Here is a 23,283-nt window from a genome sequence, read left to right on the forward strand (position 1 = left end):
GTCTCCCCCTTTTTATGTTTTGGTTGCCACAAATTGTCCCTGTTGATGGTGGTTGAATAGCCTCCTTTAGTATTTCTTGTAGTGCAGGTTGTGTGTTAGAAAATTCCCTCAGCTTCTGTGTGTCTGGAAAGGTCTTTATTCCTCCTTCATATCTAAAGGATATCTTTGCTGGGTATATTATTCTTGACTCATAATTTCTCTTTCAATAGTTTGAATATTTGGTTCCACTCCCTCCTGGCTTGTACAGTTTCTGCTGGAAAACCTGATGATATTCTAATGAGCTTTCCTTTGTACGTTACCGCCTTCTTTTCCCCGGCTGCCTTGAGGATTCTTTCTTTGTCATTGATTTTTGATAGCTTCAGTGCAATGTACCCTGGAGAAGGCCTGTTGGGGTTGAGGTAATTAGGTGTTCTATTTGCTTCTTGGATTCGAGGATCCAGTTCTTTCCACAACTTTGGGAAGTTCTCGTCAACTGTTTGTTTGCATATACTCTCTGTTCCCTTCTCTCTTTCTTCTCCTTCTGGTATGCCCATTATTCTTATATTGCTCTTTCTGATGGAGTCAGAAAGTTCTTGTAGAGTTCTTTCATTTCTTTTAAGTCTGAAGTCTCTTTCTTCTTCCATCTGTGTCACTTCCACCTTTCTATCTTTGATGTCACTGATTCTTTCTTCCATCTGGTCAACTCTACTTCCTAAACTGGATATTTTATTCTTCATGTCTTCTATTGAGCTCTTAATCTCCAGAAATTCTATTTGGTTCTCTTTTAAAATTTCAGTCTCTTTGGTAAAATGTTCATTTTGTTCTTTGATTGTGTTTCTGAGTTCATTAAACTGCCCGTTTTTGTTTTCTTGCTTCTCATTGAGTTTTTTCAGAACTGCAATCTTGAATTGTCTGCTATTTAAGTCGCATATTTCAATGTCTTTAAGTTCATTTTCTGGATACTTTTCATTTTCTTTCTGAGCTGTCGTATTGCCTTGGTTATTCATGGCAATTAATGATGTATTATTTCTCTCCCTAGACATCTACAGGAGTGGGTTCTGCAACAGGTTGATAGGAACAGGTCTTTCGTTTTCCAGTTCGTGTTGGTAGAATGGTTTATTTTCTCTCCAACTGTAGCCTTTTATTCTTTCTCACACTGTAGTATTATGTTTTCTCTGCACTATTCCAGCTTCTCACACAATGGGGGGAGAATCCCCCGATTTTCATAGCCAAGTGTTGTGGGGGCTCCTCTTCCTGGCACCAGTACCCTGGGGTGGGGAGGCCAGTATGGGGTTGAAGTCTCTCACCCCTTTGGAGGGGAACCAACCTCCATAGCTGAGATATCCCTCCTGGTTCTCAACCGCCACATGGAGGTTTGGGGCCAGCCCATTTCACTTCTCCACACATCCTGCCTGTCTTGACATGGCTTCTTTTTATATCTTTAGTTATAAAACTTCCCTTTAGCCAGACTTCAGATGATTCTCCAGGTTGACTGTTCTATAATTTATTTGTAATTTTAATGTGTTCATGGAAGGAAGCAGGCACAGTGTTTATCTACTCTGCCATCTTGGATTGCCTCCATTTCTTTTAATTCTTTATCAGGTACATTCATTAACTCCATTTCATTGGAGTTTTTCTCCAGGGTGTTTTTTAAAAATTATTTATTTTTTTTAATAGTTAAACATTTATCATTTATACCCCTCACACAGTGATAACCCCCCTCCCCCATACACTACCCCTCTGACATTGCATACAGCCATTACTTTTCCACTGTCTCTATTCTTAATGCTGTACTCCACTTCCTGTAACTGTATATATATGTGTGTTTGTGTGTGTATAAATATATAAAATATATGTGTGTATATATATGTGTATATATGTATATGTAGATATATGTGTGTCTGTATATGTGTGTGTGTGTGTGTATATATATATATATATATATATATATATATATATATATGAAAATGTAAATTGCAGTTGACATTCATTATTCAGCTTTAGCTTCAGGTGTACAGTGCAGTGATCAGGCATCTACCTCATCCGTGAGGTGGTCTCCCTAACGAGACAAGTGTCCATACCTTACAAAATCTTTACAACATTATTGATTACATTCCCCAAATTGACTTTCATAACCCAGTGGCAATCTTGTGGTTACCGAGTGTGCTTTCTAATCCCCTCACCTTCCCCCTTATCCTCACCCCCTCTCCCATTTAGCAACCCTCAGTTTTTCCTTTATGTCTCTGAGACTGTTTCTGATTAGTTAATTCATTTATTCTTTTCTTTAGATTCCACATATATGTGAGATCATATGGTATTTGTCTTTCTCTGTCTGACTTATTTCTCAACATAATGTTCTCTAGGTCCATCCATATTGTTGAAAATGGTAAGATTTCATTCTTCTTTATGGCTGTGTAATACTCCATTGTATAAATATACCACAGTTTCTTAATCCAGTTGTCTACCGATGTGCATTTCAGTTGTTTCCAGGTCTTGGCTATTGTGTATAGTGCTGCAACAAACATAGGGGTGCATAAATTTTTTCGAATTAGAGTTTTGGATTTCTCTAGGAGTGGAATTGCTGGGTCATAAGGTAGTTCCATTGTCAGAGTTTTGAGATACCTCCATACTGTTTTCCATAGTGGCTGCACCAATCTGCAATCCAACCAACAGTGCACGAGGGTTCCCTTTTCTCCACATCCTCTCCAGCACTTGTTTGTTGATTTTTTTGATGATAGCCATTTTGACTGGGGTGAGGTGGTATCTCATCGTGGTTTTTATTTGCATTTCTCTAATGATTAGTGAGGTTGAGCATATTTTCATATGTCTGTTTGCCATCTGTATGTCCTCTTTAGAAAAATGTATCTTAAGGTCCTCGGCCATTTTTTAATTGGGTTCTTTGTTTTTTATGGAGTTGAATTGAGTTTTTTATAAATTTTGGATATTAACCTCTTATCAGATATATCATTGGCAAATATGTTCTCCCATTCAGTAGGATCCCTTTTTGTTTTATTGATGGTTTCCTTTGCTGTGAAAAATCTTTTTAGTTTGATATAATCCCACATTTATTTTTTCCCTTGCATGAGGGGATACATCAGTAAAAATCTTACTCCAGGTATGTCTGTAAACTTTTTTCTTCTAGGAGTTTTATGGTTTCAGATCTTACATTTAAGTCTTTAACCCATTTTGAATGTATTCTTGTATATGGTGTAAGGAGGTGGTCCAGCTTCATTTTTTTGCATGTATCTGTCTAGGTTTCCCAGCACCATTTATTGAATAGACATTTTACCCCACCATAAATTCTTGCTTCCATTGTCGATTAAATTACCACATAGGCATGGATTTATTTCTGGGCTCTCTATTCTGTTCCATTGATCTATGTGTCTGTTTTTATGCCAGTACCATGCTGTTTTGATTAATGTAGCCTTGCAGTATAATTTGATGTCAGGTATCATTATACATCCCATTTTGTTCTTATTTCTCAAGATTGCCAAGGCTCTTCGGGGTCTTTTATTCTAGGGTGTTTTCTTGTTCCTTCATTTGGGGCATGTTCTTCTGCCCCCATTTTGTTTGAGTTTCTGTGTTTGTCCGTATGAGTTAGATGAAATAGCTATCTCACAATCTTGAAAAAGTGGCCTTTGTGTAGACTGTGTGCTGAATGGTTTTGGCAGGTAGGTTGAAGTTGGGCTGGGCACGCGTGGTGCTTAATGTGCTGCCTGGTGGGCCAGAGGAATTGGTTCCAGGCAGCGCAGCCTGGTGTGTGCACTTCCTTTTCCTTCCGATTCGGGTGGGGCTGCCTGGTGTGCCTGCAGCTCTCCCTGTTGCTTTGTCTGTTGCTTGAGCCTGGTCTGGATGGGCCTGCTCTGAGTTTGAGTATTGCAGCTCCCTACTACTTCTGCACTTTGGACAGGGCATCTGTGTGCACACATCACAGCACTTGACTGGCTGTGCACTTTCTCCAGGCAGGGCAGCTCTGCGTGCAGGTACCACAGTGTTTTGCTAGTTGCACACTTTCTCCAGGCAGGGTAACCTGAGTGCGTGTGCAGTGCAGTAGGTGCATGCATTAGTGCCCTGCCATACCCACTAGATCAGTCTCCAGATGGAGGGGCCCATGTGTGAGGGCTCTGGCACCCTGCTGGTCCTGCTGGATCTAGCTCTGGGTGGAGTGGCTAGGGATGCGCTACGGTGGTCCTACAGGTCAGTGAACCTGGACAGAGCGCCTGCCTGCTATCCAGGTGCTGGGGAAATGTAAACAATGGTGCTCACGGCTCCTCCGGTCCTGGAGAGCTCTCATGGGTCCCCAACCTTCTCCATGTGTTCTCTCTTTTGTCTGTTGTACAGAAGCTGTTCAATTAGCCCTCAGTTGCCTCTCGGTAGGAATTGCTCTAAGTGTAAATTTGATGTATTCTAGGGAGGGGGCAAGCTCAGTGTCCTCCTAAGCTGTCATCTTGGATCCATATCCAAAACAGTATTTATCTCTATTACTGAGTTTTTGTATTTGAGGCAAGTATCTCACTCACATCACTCCATCCTAGTCCAGCCGTGTGAGTCAGTAGGTCTGGTCTGGGGCCCTTAGCTGCAGTTCTCACGTGCTCTCAGCTCATGCGCATGTTGCTGTTCCATGGCCCACACGTTGAGTAAGGAGGTTGAAGGATCATATTATCTGAGACAAAGACCATTAGATTCTCACTTAGGCGTGAGATAAACATTTGATTTGCCCCTATTATTTTTCTCCAAAAATACCTAGTGAAAAATATAAGGCACCATATAAAATGCCTTGAAATTTTTCTTTCTCAACAAAATCTATGTAAATCTGAGCTTGCTTGAAATTAGTAAAAATATCAACATGAAAAGGAAATTCCATCAGTGCCAAAGATCTTGTAAGGTATTTTTTATTGAAAGATCTTTTACCTTCAATAATGGACATTTTACATTAAAACTTTATACAACCAAAATCTCAAAATAATATTAAAATCACACTAAGGTATTTTCATGGTTAAGTCTACTTAATTTTATTGTTGGTAAAAATATTGCAAGACACTTGAAATTCTAATGTTTCTGCTTTAAAATAAGCAATTAAACTAAACGTCACAAGAAGAGACAATGAATACATACTACAATTTGCTGATAACTGGCTAAAATGATAATTTAATAATGTATAAGAAACAATTGCACTTGAAAAATTTAAAAAGTAAACAAAAAACTCTAGTTTTATATATATAAGTCTATGAACAGAATTTAATCATCTATAACCTTGCCAGGAGAAGTGTATGTTTGTTTTAATTTTAAAAAAAAATGTATTTAACATAGCAATCATTCATTTCTTTTTTAAAAAAGTCTTGAATTTGTTTTTACAGAATTTCCCCCATAGTTTGTTGATCAGAAAAGACTGCAACGCAACTAAAGCAAAATAACACTTCATTGGTATTTAGTGCAAATTTGGAGTAATTTTTACATGAAATATTAAACATGTAGCCTTTAGAAATTGATGGAAATAAGTGCTATGACTGTGCTTTCCTCAGTATAATCTTCTTTTAAAGATTTTGATGGCAACTTTTTAACTGAGGTATTTCTCCTACTTTGTATGGGCGTGGTGGTAGGTGAGCCAGTACAGAGTGGTCATCTACCATTTGTTAAGTAATCTGATTTCTTTGCTTGTTCTTTGACATTACTATGATAGTATCCAAAGCTAATAGAATGAAGGAAAAAGTCAATTCAGAAGAATTACTGTAGCAGTATAATTCCAGGGCTCTAGGTAGAAAAGTTGCTATTAAAAAGTGTTATATTAGTGAGGAAATCATTGAAATTAACAAATGCCTATGTATTTGATTTAGAAATGAACATCAGTATGGAAAACGTGCAGTGGAATATTAATTGCTTCCCATAGCAATAAAAAAAAAATCAAAGTTACACTGATTCTTAACAGTCTGAAGGTCCAGTATATATAATACTAAATCCAACTTGTAAGAGTACAACTATCCACTTGACTACACATGCCAGCTGCTACCATGATGCTGAGACATCATTTCCAGAAAGAAAATGCCTTCTATATGGTAAATAACTTTGCTGTCATCTTTTCTTTAGGGTAAATGATAGAATAACAGCACATTGCCTATTGAGTGAGCATAAAGGAAAATAATGACACATACTAATAAAATGTGTTTTTATAGGAGAGGAAAAAAGGATGTAACTCCCCCTGCACTGGGCAAAGGCTTTGTACTTATATTTTGGAGTCAGAAGCTAAGAAAATGGGAATATGCCAATACCATGAAATATAAAGTTAGTACCAGCAATGTGTGGGTTTGCTGTATGTCTGTTTCATGTAGAGCAAATTTAGGGAAATAAGTGAATATATGTGGCTTTTACATTGCCAAGTCCCTTCTTTGTATCACATGTATGATAACAAGGCCACTTAAAACTGATGTTTTTTAAAGGTAGCAAGGTGAATGCTAAATTACAAATGCTGTTGACTCTATGGATTACTTGAGTATGGTAAAGAAAGCAACGAATTTTCAGACATGTAATGTCAATAGCCTCTTGTATCCTGTAATAAATGGGTGGTTTGGGGGTTGTTTTATCATTTTTCCTGTATCACTTTTGCTTCTTTGGATGAAATGTCTCCCCTTCAGAGTTTTAAAAACTAGATTACAATAGAAGCAGTATATCCCAAGCTTCTCAACTTCTGGGATGTATCAGAATTTCTCTGAAAAATTTTTGCCAGAATATGCATTTCTGGCAAAATACTGTCCTCATACTAGGCCTGGGATAGAACCTGGACATCTTAAAAAAAAACTGCGCTCGATGGGGATTCTCAGAGACAGAAAGAGAATTTGTAGTTTCCTTTCTTTACCATATTAAATAAAAATGTTCCCTAGGAGCCAGCTGGGCCAAATGTTTCCCATGTCCTTAAGGAGAGGGCTGGCGTAGCAGGGCCTGTAGGCCCACAGTGCGGCAGAAGTGTGAATGGATTTGCTGTGTCACAGTTTCAGGTTGGGGAAAATTCATGAAAATTAGACATGGGCAGAGTTGGGAGCCAGACAGTTACAATTCCCAGTTACTCACTGTGTTCAGGAGACTGGGCGTTCCTGTTTCTATATGTGATCTTTTCACCAGTACTCTAGAAAAAGGTAGAAATCCCCAAATATAGGGTAGGGTAAATGTTTTGGAGAAAACATTGAAGTAAAGAATCAAAAAAAACCATTACCGAGATTGGCAAAAGTACATGTTCTGAACGGTGTGTGGGTGTGTATGTGTGGGGGCGCTGAGGAGGGGGTGGCAGGCTCTCCTGAGGGCTTCTTAGTCTGGAGACTGCTTCATGTGGTCCCTCGGACACAATTTTCTCTTTCAAACAAGGAGGAGCTCAAGGCACCAGGACCTAGGGTTGTGCAAATACACTTTACAAGGAATACCACCAGTTCAGTTTCTAAATATTATTTTAGAGCCTATAAAACATGCTTCTTTTCCCTAGCTTGGTTTCTTTACTGCATATAAAAAATAAATAAATAAAAAGGGCAAGAGAGGCGCCAGTAGCTGGCAGTAGGAATGGACAAGAGTCACTCGTTACTTAATAATCTGTGGACAGTCGCTCCAGGCCTTGGCTTTCCTTTTGGCCAAAGCCAGCCAGGCTGGTTCTGTTGACACGGGGGCAGCGTCTGGGGAAGAAAACCTCTTTGTGACTTCTTTCACCTGTGGCGCTGGGGGAGCCGAATCAGAGATCTCCACTGGGTTGCATTTTGAAGGAAAAGGAGAAAGATGTAAGTCAGAGAGACATTTTGATTTACCAGAAGTATGGGATTCAGAGAGAAAACTCAGTGAAACACTGGGCATCTTCGATGAGAAGAATTAGGGAAAGAAAGCTATGTGATCATAACCGTTACATACACAATTACAGTGATCAGAGTACAGTCAATTCTAATTTCAGAGAATTTCTAGAAACCTAATTTTTTTCTGTGCAAAGAAGCTATGCCTGTACAATAAAAAATAAAGGTAAATTTTGGGATCCTAGTCAGAACAAGTCAATTTCAAGGAAAAGAAAAAAAAAGATCAAACCAGCAGTTTGGATTTATCAAGCTGCTGAGGTCAAAAGTTCCTGCCTCCACCAAGCACGGCCTGGGCCCCTTTCCCTTCAGGCCCATGGATCCTGCCAGCTCTTAGGACTCTCAGTCTTGTGGAGCAATCTCTTAGTATTGTATAATTTCCTTTACCAGACCTTAGAGGCTTCTTAAGGAAGGGATTCCTGTCTTATATCTGGGTCATACTCAGTTCCAGTGGCAATGGCCCACAAGTAGCAGAACTCAGGAAATACTAATGGACAAGACAAATACTTCAGAACAAAAGCTTGCTGTATTAGGCTGAGCCCCTAGGAATTGCATTAATCCTTTGGTGCTTCCAAGAAATTAGGCCGAGAAAGGTGTGATCTCTTTTTGACTTTGGAGCTTTCACTTAATTTTGAATGAATTCTGACACACCCATATGATGTTTAGAACCCTAATACTTAGGTATAAGATCAAATGAAATAATGCCCGTGGAGGTTCTTGAGAAATTGTACAGTGCTCTAAAGCGGTTTTCAAAAAACTTTTTTCTCCTCACCCAATAGTAAATACAGCTTTAACGGTGAAATCTCTTTACATTTCCAGACTTCAGCAAGTAGGTCACCAAAACATAAAAAAACCCTGGGTCTGGAGGTTGGGTACCCTCAGGGCTGCCTAGTGGGGAAAACAGATGCCCTCTTAACCCCTGGAGGAAACTTGTTTAGATTTATCCATCCTCCAAGTGATTTGTAATAAGGAACTAGTTGGAAACATTACTGGATTGTTTTACCTTTTAACAGAATAAAGAATTCTTTAAAAATGTGTATGTGTCTCATGTCTCATGAACATATAAACAATGCAATTGTTACATCAGGGACTTAGAGCTGAACAACCTAAAGTCCCAGCTGAGTCAGAAACTTGCTGTTTGCAATCACATCAGTGAAAGGGGCCACCCCACTTTTGCCTGGAGCATCTGAGCCACATGGGCTCAGAGAAGCAGCTTCTATTTCCAACCTAGGTGCAGAGGCAGGCAGGGGTTTTCAGATACAGCTTGCACACGTTTATTTTAACTTTGTAGTGTCAAAGAAATAGGGCCCTGATGTCAACCCCTTTATACCCCACACCCTTGGTTTGCTTTGAGCCTATTAAAACACTGCTCCACTTAAATTTTACCTAAACTTCACCCTTTCCCCCAAATCCTATTATAATCTTGTCTTTTCCTTTGTTTAGAGGTTCTTATGTAGTCCCCCTTACCATAGTAAGGGCACAAACCTAATTTTGTTGGACTGTAGGCAGAGGGCACTGGAGATGGCTGGTATCCTCCTTGTTAACTGATCAGGAGTTTAGAGAATCTAAACAGTTGACACCACATTGGTAGCTTGAAACTACTGGCCATGGTGGGAAGTAATTACACCACAGCAACTGGCAAATACTATAAATCAGAGGTCTCTCCACGCCCTGAAGAGCTGATTATGAAACATTTGCCTTCATAGCACTGAAGGCGGGTGAGCTTCGGTGACCTTTCTCAGACGAGTTTTATTCGTGTCAAAGTTTATGACACTAATAAACGGTCGCCTGCTTTGAAATGCTGGGCTGGTTATTACACTGGAGGAAATAAAGTATGCTCTAAGAGGCAAAACCTGTAACTACGGTTAAACAGAAATGGACCTGTTCTCTACCTGTCACAGATGTAGGAAGAGTGTTGGCCTTTTTCAGCTGTTCTCTGCGCTCCAGCCTGGACACTGTCGTCTCCAGCTTCTTCTCTTCTGGCTGCACAGTGGATTTGTGCAGGGAACCAGCTCTGCTGACACTGCTGCTTCCAGGCTGTGGGCTGACACTGACCTGGGTGGGCAGAGAAAGTCAGGGAAAGCGTGTTTTCGACCTAAACACATGGAAAGACTGGTTGTGCGAGGCCTTGGGGGCTTCTGCCTGCCTGCCCTCATCCTCTGCTCCGAAAGGAGCAAGCTGACTGCACTTGGGAGCCAAGTGCACTCAGCCCTGGCCCCCAACCATCGAGCAGCTCGGCACAAATGTCCCAAAGAGGGAGTGCGACTTTCCCAGAAGAGCCCCATCAGACTGACTATAAAATCAGGGCCACAGAGCAAGACTCCTGATTCAACTTCCTGTTCAAATACAATCATTTTCGTATGTGGGGAGCCATGGTTACAGGAAACTCTGAGCTTTGCAGAATGGCTCGGTTTATGCTACCTGTTTCCTCCCCCTGAGGCAATTGTCTCTGCCTGCACCTGGGGGGATCTTGCGCTTGTAAGCTGCTGAGGAATTTGGTGGGAGCGGCCCATTCCCAGACACAGAAGGCTGATGCCTATCAGGGCAATTGATAAGATAATTACTTGTGAGAGTTTTGGTGAATGTTGTATCCTCTATGTGAAAGTTAAAGAATTTACATTTGTTATGTTAATACATACTTGCACGTGCTCAAACTGCTTATATGGGAGCAGTAAAATAAACTTAGTGTCTTCAGGATCACTGAAGTCTGCGATCGCCATCATATGTGAGAGTGTCTTTGATTCATTCCCACTCCCCCATTCGGGAACCCATCGACTCGTGGCGGCTGGCCCGTCACATTCGTATTTCTCACATAACTGTTGTTTGTGTGGATCGCTGCTACTAGTTACATTGTGAATTCTGCCAAATCAGGTTACCCTGAGCATATAAGGAACCTGAATCAAATTTCTAACTGCAAACACTTCCCTAGTTTAATGGTGCTCATGCTCAATTTGTTTATTGCTCTACCCTTTCTAAGTATTCTACGCCACTCCCAGCTAGCCTTCCTTCTTTCTTTTTTAATCCTTGAGACCACAAAAGAGAGCCAAGCTCAGACGGGCAAAGTTAAAGCTGAAGACCAGGCTACTCACGTTCTCCCTGGAGAGCTTTTCTGCCTGTTTGGCCTCCCTGGCTTGCTTCCTCTCCTCTCGAGTAGCTTGCTGCTCGCGAAAGCCCTTCTGCTTTTGCAGTGCTAACGTTATCCACAGTGGCTGCGTGGTTTCCACTTTCTCCACAGCTTTGGAGCCATCTAAAGAGTGTCTGCTCTGAAGCACCGGCTTTTCTGTGGGAAGAACGACTGACATTGTGATTTAAAATAAGAACTATATATTTGGTCTTCGTCCCAGTTTCTCCTAAAAACCCTGTTTCTCCTTTTTAGGAGGCAGAGCTCCTAAAAACCCTAGGCGATAAGAACATAAAGGTATCTCACATTATGTTAACGAGGTTGCTTTGGGACCTCACTTAAGGATGGGGCTGGTTGCCAGGTGAACCAGCTGTGAACAGGGTGAACAGGGTGGGAAGGTTCAGTCCCACCCCACAATATCCGGGGAGAGGAGCGGGCTGTACACTGAATTAGTCACCAATGGCCAACGATTTAGGCAATTAATGTAATAAAGCCTCCATATAAACCCAAAAGGCAGAGCTTCCAGGTTGCTGAACACGTGGAGGTACTGGGAGAGTGGCCGCCCAGAGAGCATGGAAGCTCCACGCCCCTTCCCCATTACCCGTACCGTGTCCCACACATCTTGCCCATCTGGCTGTTGCGGAGTTATAGCCTTTTATAATAAACTGGTGATTAGTAAGTACAATGTTTCTCTGAGTTCTGTGAGCTGCTCTAGCCAATTAAACCCAACGAGGTGGTCATGGGAACCTGATTAAAACCAGTCAAAAGCACAGGTGATAACCTGACTTGTGATTGGCACCTGAAGGGGGTACAGCCTTGTGGGACTGGGTCCTTAACCTGTAAGTCGAGCTGTAAGACACCAGCGGGTGTCCGAGCGTTCCTTGGGGGTGTGGGAGCCCCTCCCCACACACACACACTGGAATGGTGATCAGAATCAGTAAAGACAAAAGCCGTTTTCAGGGGAACTAACTGCTCACTTATCTCGGTCCCTCACCCCCTGAAACTTGTGGCATATTAATCACCCCTAAGCTATTTAACTGGTCCTTCCTAACACAAACTCTGTGCTGATGCCTGAGTGTCTCCACTGGATGGGAAAGTAATAGCTTTGATCAACAGACAAAACAAGAGCATTTCTCTTCCCTCAAAATAGAAGAAAAAATAAAATCTCCGGTGTCATAAAATCTCAGGCCTGCAGGGGGACCCAGGCAGTTAGTTATTTGATTCATTGTTGTTCTTTTATTTATTGCTTTTTAAAGTTTCTTTTTGCAAGAACCTTCCCCCCAAAAAACAACATCCTATGTGGAACCCCAAAGTATGAAAGAAGGAAATGGGGCACTGCTCTGTCTAGCGGGGCTGCCGAGGGCAGCAGGGCTCTGAGGAACGCCGTGGGAACCTGTGATGCTGGTCCCATGACTTCCTTTGATAGACGTGAGCGCTAGGCTCCATGGCGAGCAAGTGCCACGCACACGGTTACCCAGCAGGTAGTGTGGAGGCGGAAGCTGGAACCTAGGACTTCTCACTGCTAGCCCGTGCTTGTCTTGTGGTTACTGTCTCGCCAGTGCAACTGGGGGTTAACACACTTCACAGGTGGGTGGGACCCGAGGTTGAGTAATTGGGCTTCAGAATTGAGCAGACCTGGGTTTGACCTTATGTGACGTTAGCAGAGCTACTTCCCCTCTGTCAGCCTGAGTTCTCTAATCCACAAAGTGGAGACGGTAACGGCACATTATTGGCTCACCAGGCTGCGGTGAGATCCCAGACATCAGAACACTGAACAGTGCTTGGCACATCGTCACCACTTTACAAAACCGACTGTTCTTATTATTTATGTCTGTGAAACAATGATCTCCTTTTTTGCCCTCAAGTGAAAATTAATGACTTTTAGAGATAATCGTTCTGGCACTGAATCCTTTACTATCTTCAAGGATAAGTGCTCTCTATAATCCTGTTCTTTTGAAATCCAATAGAAGTTTACACTTTGACCATCCAGAACCTTACTAACCAGGGCTCTTACTAACCTGAACTTTATATGGAAGAGAAAACCAAAATAAAGTTGACTTAGGACTTCAAGCACAAAAAGAGGCAGATTCTGCTTAATTTTCTGTACACTTTAGATCTATAATGCTATACAGAGAACTCATTATTTATTATTATTACTGTTTTTTAATTTTTATTGGGGAATATTGGGGAACAGTGTCTTTTTCCAGGACCCATGAGCTCCAAGTCAAGTCGTTTTCAACCTAGTTGTGGAGGGCACAGCTCACAGTGGCCCATGTGGGACTCGAACTGGCAACCTTGTTGTTACCAGCACCACACTCTAACCAACTGAGCCAACCGGCTGCCCTGAGAACTCATATTTATAATGAGGCTTTGGCATTGTACTATCCCTAATCATCAAATAAAGATTCAGTTATGATCTAACGCAGGAAAGGAAGTATTTTTAAAAAACTGAAACTGAAAGGAGCTGTTGACTAATCTTAATTAACCAGAAAAATAAAAAAGATTCATCACTTCAAGTATTTTCTGCTTAACTAAGAAGTTTATATGCACTGGAACTAACAATGAGTTTCGTTTTTTTCACTCAAGGGCAGTATAACACCTGTTTGTAAAATGTTCAAAATCCAAATTGCCAAGATCTAAATGGTTTCCATTTAAAGCTATTATGTACAAGGGCATCCTAGACTGCACATTCTACCTGAACTTGCTTAGGGAGGTCATTAAAGCAACTGGCCAGTTTCCTGCCCACAACTCTGAACGGTGGACATCACAAGGGTCAAAATACCTTTAAAACATAATTGCCTAAATTTATAATTGACAAAAATAATGTAAAAAGATAAATTGCTAGCCAGATTTCAATTTCCTTAGAATTGTAGTTTGAATAATGCATCCTGGAGTTATGAGCCAGGAATGAAAGAGATTATACCACAATATGCATAATGTGCCTAACAGGTCTGCATTGTGGTTGGGGATCAATAAAAGAAGACAGGATGTTAAAACGGGGCTCCTGCCTGAGTTCCAGCCAAGGAAGCCCACGAGGCCTGCAACGCAATAATCAATGGCACCTCCCATGCTCTGAAGTAAAGTGCTACATCACCCGCTTGAGATTGGCCCATGAGTTGGCCAAACAGCCACCTCAAGGTCACAGAAAATTGGAGTTGAGGCAGAAGCGAGTAGAGAATTTCTTTGGAAAAGACTGCTGGAGCATGGCGTGCTCCTAGGTCCTCTCCCCTGCAGGGGAGAAAAGGGGCTAAGCCAAGTGAGAGAGTCCTCGATGAGCCACTCAGATGACCTGACCTGACTGTATCTCCGGGAGTCTGTGGGACAAAGACCTGAAGTTCTGTTCACACCTGGAAAAATCCAAAGGCGAGGACAGTGCCTGCCAAGGGCCTGTCAGAAGACGAAGAAGAGGAGCTTGTGCTGGGAAGACACTGGCCGTCCAGTTTGGTGTCGAGTGCTGCATGAGGCTCAGGCGTGGGCCGCGGGAGAGGGGCAGCCAGGGACGAGGGCTGAGGCGGCCTCAAGAGGGCACCGCGGACAGTTAAGGAAGAGCAGGAGGTGGAGAAAGAGCCCAGGAGGCAAGTGAGGGGTCTCAGGGATGCATGAAAGTGCCCCGCGAAAGAATTAGCACTAAATATCCCCTCAAAGCTGCAAGCACCAATGCCTCACCTCTCTCCTGTCCTTCACTGCAGCTCTGGAGCCTGCATCTGGGCTGGGAGGAAGGGGAGAAGGCGACCATGCCGGCGTCCCCTTTGCAGGCTTATCAGCCTGAAGCAGGCCGAATAAGAAGGGAGACACTTTAATTTGAAATAGTGTTTGAAGTTTTGATTATGACACTGGAAGGGACATATTAATTACTACCATGAGACTTCTGTTACTGAAAGTGTCTAGAGGACTTTTTATTTTCAAAAAGTGATTGAAAATATAGGAAGAACTCCTATAGCTCAACAACAAAACAAAATACCCGATTAAAAAATGGGCAAAGGAGTTGAACAGACATTTCTCCTAAGAAGACATGCAAATGACAACAAGCATATGAAAAGATGCTCAACATCACTAATCACTAGGGAAATGCAAATAAAAACCACAGTGAGATACTACCTCATACCCATTAGGATGGTTCCCATAAAACAAAACAAAACAACAAGTGTGGGTGAGGATGTGAAAAAATTAGAATTTGGTGTACTGTTGGTACAGCTGCTGTGGAAAACAGTAGGGTGGTTCCTCAAAAAATTAAAAATAGAAGTACCACAAGACCTAGCAATTCCATTTCTGGGTATTTATCCAAAAAGAATTGAAAGCAAGATCTTGAAGGGATATTTGCACACCCATTTTCATAGCAGCACTATTTACAATAGCCAAGAAGTGGAAGCAACCCAAGTGCCTGTGGACGAGTGAATGGATAAACAAAACGTGGTATATACACACAAAAGAATGTTATTCAGCCTTAGAAAGGAAGGAAATCCTGTCACTTGCTACAACATGGATAAACCTTGAGGACATTATTATACTAAGTGAAATAAGTCAGTCACAAAAAAGATAAGTACTGTATGATTCCACTTCCATGATTTATCTAGAATAGTCCGATTCATAGAAACAGAAAATAGAATGATGGTTGCTGTGGGCTGGGGGAAGGGGAGTTGTTTACAGAGTTTCAGTTTTGCAAGATGGAAAAGCTCTGGAGGTTGGTTGTAGAACTGTGAATATGCTTCACACCACTGAACTGTATACTTATGGTTAAGATTGGTACATTTTAGGTTATGAATTTTTACCACAATAAAAATTGCCTTTTAAAGTGCTCAAATACATGCTCAAAATATTATCCAAGTGATGGGGGAAAATGAGAATCACAGATCAGGAACCACTAGAAAAAGAATAAGATAAGGGTTTGCTAAATCCTATGGAGTTTTTGAACCAAGTTTTTTTGAACAAATATAGGACTGAAGTCATTCAGTCCAAGAAGAAGCCTGAAGACATTAATGTGACAGTGTTTCTAAAGGCTTGAGCATGTTACAAATGCCGGGTGCGAATTACTGGAGGGGGTCCTAGGATAACGGGAAGATCATTTAACCTGGGAAAGAAGTCCTCCTCGTCCTGGCTTTGCCACTGTGGGAGCAGGCAAGTCACCTAACTTCTCAGATGTCGGTGTCCTCAACTGTGAAACGGCACCCAGACCATCTACCTACACATGTGCTGTGAGGGGGAAGGAGATGGTGTAAATAAAAGCACTTTGTGAATGATTAAGCACAAAGGAGGGCTGTGGGTGAAATTTTCCAAAACAGCAAAACCCCTCATTTCATTCAAGGTTTTGAAAGACATAGATGTTCTTTGTCAATCGCATAACCTTTTTGGTCGGGGAGTTCCAAATGTCCAAGTAAAAATTTTATTTTGCTGTAATGTTTAAATCTATTCTCTCTCATTCTAAACGCAATGGACAGGAGAACCACAGCCCACTCGAGTTCCCTCCTGCAGGTTCTGGGGAGACAAGCAAGCGCCTCCTGGCATTACAGGGTTCTAATCACTGCTCCCCAAGGTCAGTTCTTGGAGAAAGGGCCACTTACTGTCTGTTCTGGGACTTTCAGAATGAGACAATATCTGATGGTACTTGTAATCAAAATGTTAGAGGGGAAACACTGGAGGGTTATTACTGCTCTTGTAATTCCCACCAGGGTGGGTTCAGAGCCAACACCCTCCCAGTGGCTTGGCCTATGTATTGGTCCTTGCTGGCCTCAGCCTCAGGGATGGAGACCTCTTTCTAAAGCAGTGGTCTCCAAAAAAGGGGTGTGTGTGCCCTGGGGGATGTGTAAGGCAGTTCCTTGGGGGTGAAGGAAGATGAGAATTTCTATTTGTGCATCTTTACATCTAAAAATAAAAACAAAATCCAGCTTTTCTAGTATTTAATACTCAGATTGACACTGACACCCTCCGTCAGCCCACAGATCATAGATCAGATGGCCAGGTGTAACAAATGGTTATGTTTAAAGACTCCTGAGGGGAACTGGGGGTGCCGTGATGTGATGGGGAGAGAACCAGCAATTAGCATAGTGTGAGGTTCTGCAGTTAGAGGAGTTTGTGGAACATCATATTTCCTCTGAACTCAATGATCCCTTATGAAATGGACAAATGGCATCCATTCTTGCAAACAAACACCAGATTTAACACACTACTACTAATGCAAGTGTAAGAACACAGCAGAGCTGACAAGCTCGTTACTTGCCAATTTATGAAGAAATCAGATCTGACAAGAAGTTGGCCAAAGATAATAAAAGGTAGCGCCACGATTTGCAATGCTGACTTACACCCACGGATTTATCAGTAAACTGTGCCCTCAGTGTACACGGTGCTCCAGGGGTTTTGGCTAATGATGGTACTACACGTACACAACTAACAAATAAATTGGAGGTCCAGGCATTCTTATTCTGATGGGGTGTTCAGTCAAAGAAATGTGGTCAGCCCTTGTCCAGAATTGGACAGGAAAACCCGATGGCCTTTAGGCAGCAACCACCCACAAGGCACATGGTCCTTCTTTTCTACCAAATAAAGAAAAATTCAATTAGCAGAGTCTGACAGCCTAGACTAGAATCTGGATACTGAGAAAGAAAACAGGGGCAGTAATAGTTTTTGGTAGAAGCTTGTAATAATCAAAGGGCCATTTCTAAGAGAAAGAAGCCAAGCAGGAGCGTTACTTCTTTGGGGAGAAGATACGAGTGTGCTAGAGGAAGCCAGGACGTGAGAGGAACTTGGATGACAAGATGAAAGCTAACAGCTCAAAAGCTAATGTCAAAAGTGAAGATAGGGGTTTCGGGTCAAGACGGCGAGTAACATAGGATCCTGAACTCCCTCCTCCCACAGACACACTGAGTCTACGGCCACATACAGGACAACTCCCTCTGAAAGCAATCCAGAAACTAGCTGAGTGACTCCTACACATCAGACGAACAGAAAAATCCACACTGACATGGCAGGAGAGGCTGAGATGCAATCCATAAACCCCGACCCCGAGCGTGGCAACCCATAACTGGGAGGGAACGTACAACTCCCAGCTTCTCCCTGAAGCGTGTAGGGTTTGGACCCCACATCTGGAGTCCCAACTTTTAAGACTTCGATCTGAGAGACAGGCCCCCAAAACACCTAGCTCTGAAAGCCAACGGGGCTTGCGTCCACAAGACCCACCAGGTTATAGGGAACTAAGTGACCGTTCTTAACGGGCCTGCAGGGACTCACTGTGGCTATCCCCTTAGGGCCCAGTGCAGAGGTTAAAAGAAAAAGCCCAAAACTGGAAATGAGCTCCTCATCGGCAAGACAAGCAGAAACCATTAGGGAGAAATGGTCTGGAAGCTGCTGACCAGCATCCAGCAAACCAGGCAAGGCTTGGTTAGAGGGGATGACACAGTCTTCTGTAAGCGGAATAACCACACCAATACTCCTCGGGACACAGCTCATTTCTCTGCAAAAATCACCTCAAACCTAAACAATGAAAAGAAATTTAAAAAAGGGCCCTCCCTAAAACACCTCAGGGGAGAATTTCTTTGGTTTGACTTCCTGGGCTATGACGCACACTTGACCTCTTACTCTGCAAAACAGAACAGAGAAAGTATTAGATAAAGGTTCCCAGAGGCCCCCAAACCAACACAAGTGAGCATGGAGCTGCCCTGAACATCTACTATAAAGAAACTTGAGGGGCAGCCAGGAGTAAGGTTGGCTCTAAAAATTTTTTACAGGAGGGTTTTCCAGCGGCAAGCTGGTGGGGTGGGATTTGCAGAGGATTTTGCATAAAATTGAGACCAAGTTAATTATCCATACAGACGCTCCTTAGGCCGGTGGAGCTGTTGAAAGCACCCTAACCTCCCACCATGATGCCACTTCTGCCCAGACAGAACACAGTCACTGGTCTAGAAAATTCCAGTCTTTCCTATCACTGCACAGCCACTCACAATGATTAAGGACATCTTCATTAATTAGGACCAGACTTCATTTCAATTGTCAACAGAAAGCATATTCGTCTGTGCTGGCACCTTTTAACATTTCTTGCGTATCATTAATGGGTGTGAGCTGCAGACACATAGCAGAGTCAGCCTGGATTTCCAGAATGGTAAAGAACAGTAGAAAAGTGACAAGAGAAAAATTGTGAGGTGTCTCCCATTCAATTACAGCTGGCCGGCGAATGGGGGAGAGACAAAGGAGGTTAACCAGTTAACCGCTCTTGGCAGAAACAAAAGACTGCTTACACTCCTGAGTGTACACTGAATTGTTGGACCGATTTCCAGGTGGCTATTTCAGCTTTTACCCAGAGAACAGCCGACACTAGATGCCCCCGCATCTTGCTTACACATGAACTTTCGGACTGTTGCCCACAGTCAATCCAAAAGTAACAAGTACTCCTTCCTTATGGACTGTCATCTATCCCAGAACTGTCCCCACGTCACCTTTTCCCACCCCTCTTATCTGTAGCGAATGTAAGTCCTTTCAGAACAAGTTATATCTTTCTTCCCCAAACCCACTGTATAAAGCCCCAGCAGCCAGGACAGTGGACATTTGTCACCTCCATGTAGCCTTGCCACTGGTGGTTCAGGCTGCAGGGCCCAGGACCCGGTCTGTTTTCTGGCTAGCATGTGGCTCAATAAACCCTTTCTTTCGGAAAAGCTTTCAGATGCAAAGGTTTTCTTTTTTTAAACAAAAGTAAAGAGCCTCACTATGACTCATTCCCTTTGGGAATGGCAAACCGGCCTCTAATTAAGGGAAATGCTCCAATTGGGTACCTCCGGCCTTGGACACTTCTGGCTTTACGGTGTTTCCCTGAAAATAAGACCTAATCAGAAAATAAGCCCTAGCATGATTTCTCAGGATGACATCCTGTGAACATAAGCCCTAATGTGTCTTTTGGAGCAAACCTTAATTTAAGACTGGTCTTACTCTCGGAGAAACACAGTAGTTGTGACATGGACAAGAAGCTGGAAGGAGGCAGAATTTTCCAACCTAAGGCTACGTACCTTTCCTCCCGGCCTCGGGTGCTTGGGAAGACTTCTCTTGCTGGGCAGCAAACAGAGCTGGGGAAGCAGGTTTCCTGTCTGTTCCCACCTCTTCCTCCTCATCCCTCCTCTGAGCCTTCCTCTCCTCAGCCGGTGGTGGTGGTGAGTGCAGCGTGGGGTCACCACAAGGCTCGCTGGGCTCCGGATCAGGCCTCCCCGGCCGGCGAGCCAGCAGCTCTACCAGGGAGGGCTTGCTCAGTTTGCAGAGTGGGGAGGACGGCGGGGTCTGACCGGTGGGCTTGGGCGCCAGGGCTGGTTTCTGTGCCGATGGCATTCTGTTTGCTGCTTTGTCATGCTCTGGAGCTGGGGTCTGGCTGCTGGCAGGTGGGGGCCCAGGCTGGGCTGCAGGAGAGTGGCTGGAAGGGCTTTCAGCAGAGTCCTTCCAGGTGGATGGGGCTTGTTTCCTCTCTGGGGGGGCGGACGGGCCATGCTTGAGGGCCACAGCCTCTGCCTCGTTCTCTCCATCTGTGCTCCCTGGTGCAGGCGGCCCCCCGTCAGAACTGTCGCCTGTGCTGCTGTGCCTTTTCTTCTTTTTCTGTTCTGTCTGTTGGTCACTGTGGAAGCGCAAGGAGTAGTTGGTCCTTCTCAACTTTATTCCAAAAGGTGAGGCTTTTTCTTCCCCACCTGGCATCACGGAGTCTGGCTTTCCTGTACCACTGGTGGTCTCACCGTCTGAAGTGGTCATGGGTTCTGCATGGGCTGCCACTTTCTGCGGAGGATAAGGAAGGCTTGGAACAAGGAAAGATGGAAGGTCTTTGGCAAATTTGCATCCCTCGGTGGTATCTGTTGGCCCCTGGTGTACCTCCAGTTTCTCTGCGCCCTTCCGGTGCTCATTACTGTCAGCAGCCAGGAGCGGGGGTGCTGTCTCTTCGCTGGCACCCAGCATGGGTCTTTTTCTAATGCTTTCAGCTTCTGTGTTCTGTTTGGAGGTCTCTGTGCCCCCATCAGAGAATTTCTGCCAGGCGGGCATAATAGAGAACTTTGCATTTACTGGTGGGGTCCTGCGGAGGTTCCCTCGGGAATCACATCGGCCCCTGGGCGTATGCTCATCTCCAGGCTGAGACTGGTCTCTCTCCGCATTCTTCAGGATTCTGGACCGAATGGAAGCCCATTCGGCCAGGGCAGCCACGCTGCTTGGAGACTCCTGGTGGGGCCTGGCCTTCCCGCTGCCTGCCCGGGGGTCGATGGCAGCTCGGGGTGGGTTCTCTAGGGCGGGGACATCCACGTGCTTTTTTTCTTCTGACAAACCCAGGAGAGACTTGCACGCTGTGTCCTTGATCTGGCTCAGGTTGACGGCTGGGCCACAGAGCTGTGCTCCCGTGACCAGAATGGCCGTGTGGGGGATGCTCAGGGAGGAGGGCAGGGCGTGGGCGGCGGGGCTGGCCTTGGGGGCCGTTGGCTCATGGGGAGCAGAGGCTAGTCCTGCATCTTTCACAGCTGTTACTGGGCTCAGGTTGACTTTGGGGAAGAGAATTTGTTTCCCTCCTGACGACACCTGGAAAGTATAGGGTCTGGGCATGGTCTGCCGCTCATCCACTTCCTGCCACCTGAGTTCTTCCAGCTTTCTGTCTTTCTCTGGAGGGGCAGCTTCTTTCCTCTCCACTGGAGCCAGCGTCTCTCCCACTTGCATCTCTTGTTTCTGGGGAAGTGGTACGTTACGTTCTTCTCTCTTTTCCTGATGTGCATAACGCTCTTCCCCCAGAAAGTCACCCTGCTTTCCCTGCTGCTCCCCTGATGGCTCAGCCTCTGGGCTCTGCTTCTCGCAAACACTTGGTTCCTCAGGTTTCAGGTGTTCTTGTTCCAGCTTCTCTGCAAGGTCAGTCTGAAGCAGGCTCCTTACGCCCCTTTGGTCATCCAGCTCCAGCTGACTCTCCCCTTCCAGTCTCGGGGCTTCCTGAGGCTCCTTTTCCGCTTCCTGCTGTCTCTGCGCCTCCATTTCCTCCTGCTTTTTTCTCAGCTCTTGCCTTCTCTTTGCCTCCTCCTCCTCCTCCCGCTGTCTCTGCTCCTCCAACTCCTCCTGCCTTCTGAGCTCCTTCATCCGTTTCTCTTCTTCCTCCTGCCGCCTCTGCTCCTGCAGCCGCCTCTCTTCTTCCTCCAGCTGCTGCTTCTCGGCCTCCTGCTGCCTCTGTGCTTCCAGGTCCTCCCGTCTTCTGAGCTCTTCCAACTCTCTTTCCTCTTCTTCCTGCCGCTGCTTCGCGGCCTCCTGCCTGCTCTGCGCCTCCAGCTCTTGCTGCTGTGCGAGTCTCTCTGCTTGCTCAGCCTCTTCCTCTGGGCACTTCTGCTCTTCGGCCCCCAGGCGACTTCTTTCCTCTTGCTCCCTCTGCTCTTGGCCGTGGCCACCTGGCTCTCCCAGTCTCTGCCTCCATTCTTCGCCCTCCCTCTTTCCTGCCTCTAGCTGTACTTCCCTCTCTTCTCCCTCCTCTTCCTCTCCTTCCTCCTCCAAGAACTCTTGCCTTCTGTTCTCTTCCCAAAGCCTCCTCTCCAGGGCCTGGAGCCTCTGCTCTTCCAGGCGTCTCCTCTCGGCTGCCTCTGCCTTCTGCCGTTTGCACTTGGCCTCAAGTTCTCGCCAGTATTCTTCTTGGCGTCTCTTCTCCTCCTCGGAGTCCAGTGGCTCTGGCTCCTCTTCATGCCAAATTGGCTTGTCTTCTCCAGGGTGTCCATTCTGGTCCAGGGACAGCTGATGTGCAATGCCACCGTGTTCATTTGGTCGATCCTAACATCGGTAAGGGAAAGAGAATTAATTAGCCTTCTCCTTTTGCACAGGCAACCATTACGCATCCTTTTCACAATGTAAGGGGCCCTCTTAATCTCAAAAGAAGGGGTAATTGTTCTAAGTACAGAGACCGGTAAACTCAGGCTGTCACACCAAGAGTAAATTGTGGGGGTGGAGGAAAGGACTTCATCTTCATGTTTACTCTCTAGCCCCTTTGTTTGTCATTCTCAAATTCCTTCTTCTTAATAAGAAAGAATAATCAAAGGAAAACCAACAATCCAGAATTAGAAAGATGAGGAAAAAATGATACTGAGACTTCACCTATGTCCTCTGAAACTTACGACTTAGAGAAGTCCACCCTAATCGAAGAGAAGAACCTTTGGCTAAGCCGTGGCAGAGAAAGGCTGGGCCGGCCACCTTTCTGCTGCAAAGCAAACGCAGTGTCTTGAGCCCCCCAAAAGTCAGCCTCTGTCTCTGAGGTCCATTGTCCCCCACCTCCTACCCCAGATGGCAACATGTCACGAGCGGCAATGGAAAGTAAACGGGCCGCTTACCCTCGTGCACCGCAACACACTCAAGGCCCTGATGGGACAGACCTAGTTCCCTCCCCAGGTCCATCACACCACC

The 23,283-nt window shown here is 44.5% G+C and overlaps 1 protein-coding gene across 7 annotated transcripts in view; it reads right to left on the bottom strand.

The window, feature by feature from the left end:
- Positions 1–4,855: 4,855 nt before the first annotated feature.
- The window catches only part of CRACD (capping protein inhibiting regulator of actin dynamics), a 257,288-nt gene continuing 238,860 nt past the window's right edge, over positions 4,856–23,283 (bottom strand). For all 7 annotated transcript variants that reach the window (XM_019740144.2, XM_019740149.2, XM_074324517.1 and 4 more), the window contains 4 exons: positions 19,905–22,656; positions 10,886–11,076; positions 9,689–9,851; positions 4,856–7,700 (listed from right to left, as the gene is read on the bottom strand). In XM_019740144.2, the coding sequence (XP_019595703.2) occupies positions 7,540–7,700; positions 9,689–9,851; positions 10,886–11,076; positions 19,905–22,656 (3,267 nt within the window). In that variant the 3' untranslated portion in view covers positions 4,856–7,539. The remainder of the gene's footprint in view (positions 7,701–9,688; positions 9,852–10,885; positions 11,077–19,904; positions 22,657–23,283) is intronic.

Source organism: Rhinolophus sinicus, linkage group LG02 (genome assembly GCF_036562045.2).
Source record: "Rhinolophus sinicus isolate RSC01 linkage group LG02, ASM3656204v1, whole genome shotgun sequence".
NCBI classification, from domain to species: Eukaryota; Metazoa; Chordata; class Mammalia; order Chiroptera; family Rhinolophidae; genus Rhinolophus; species Rhinolophus sinicus.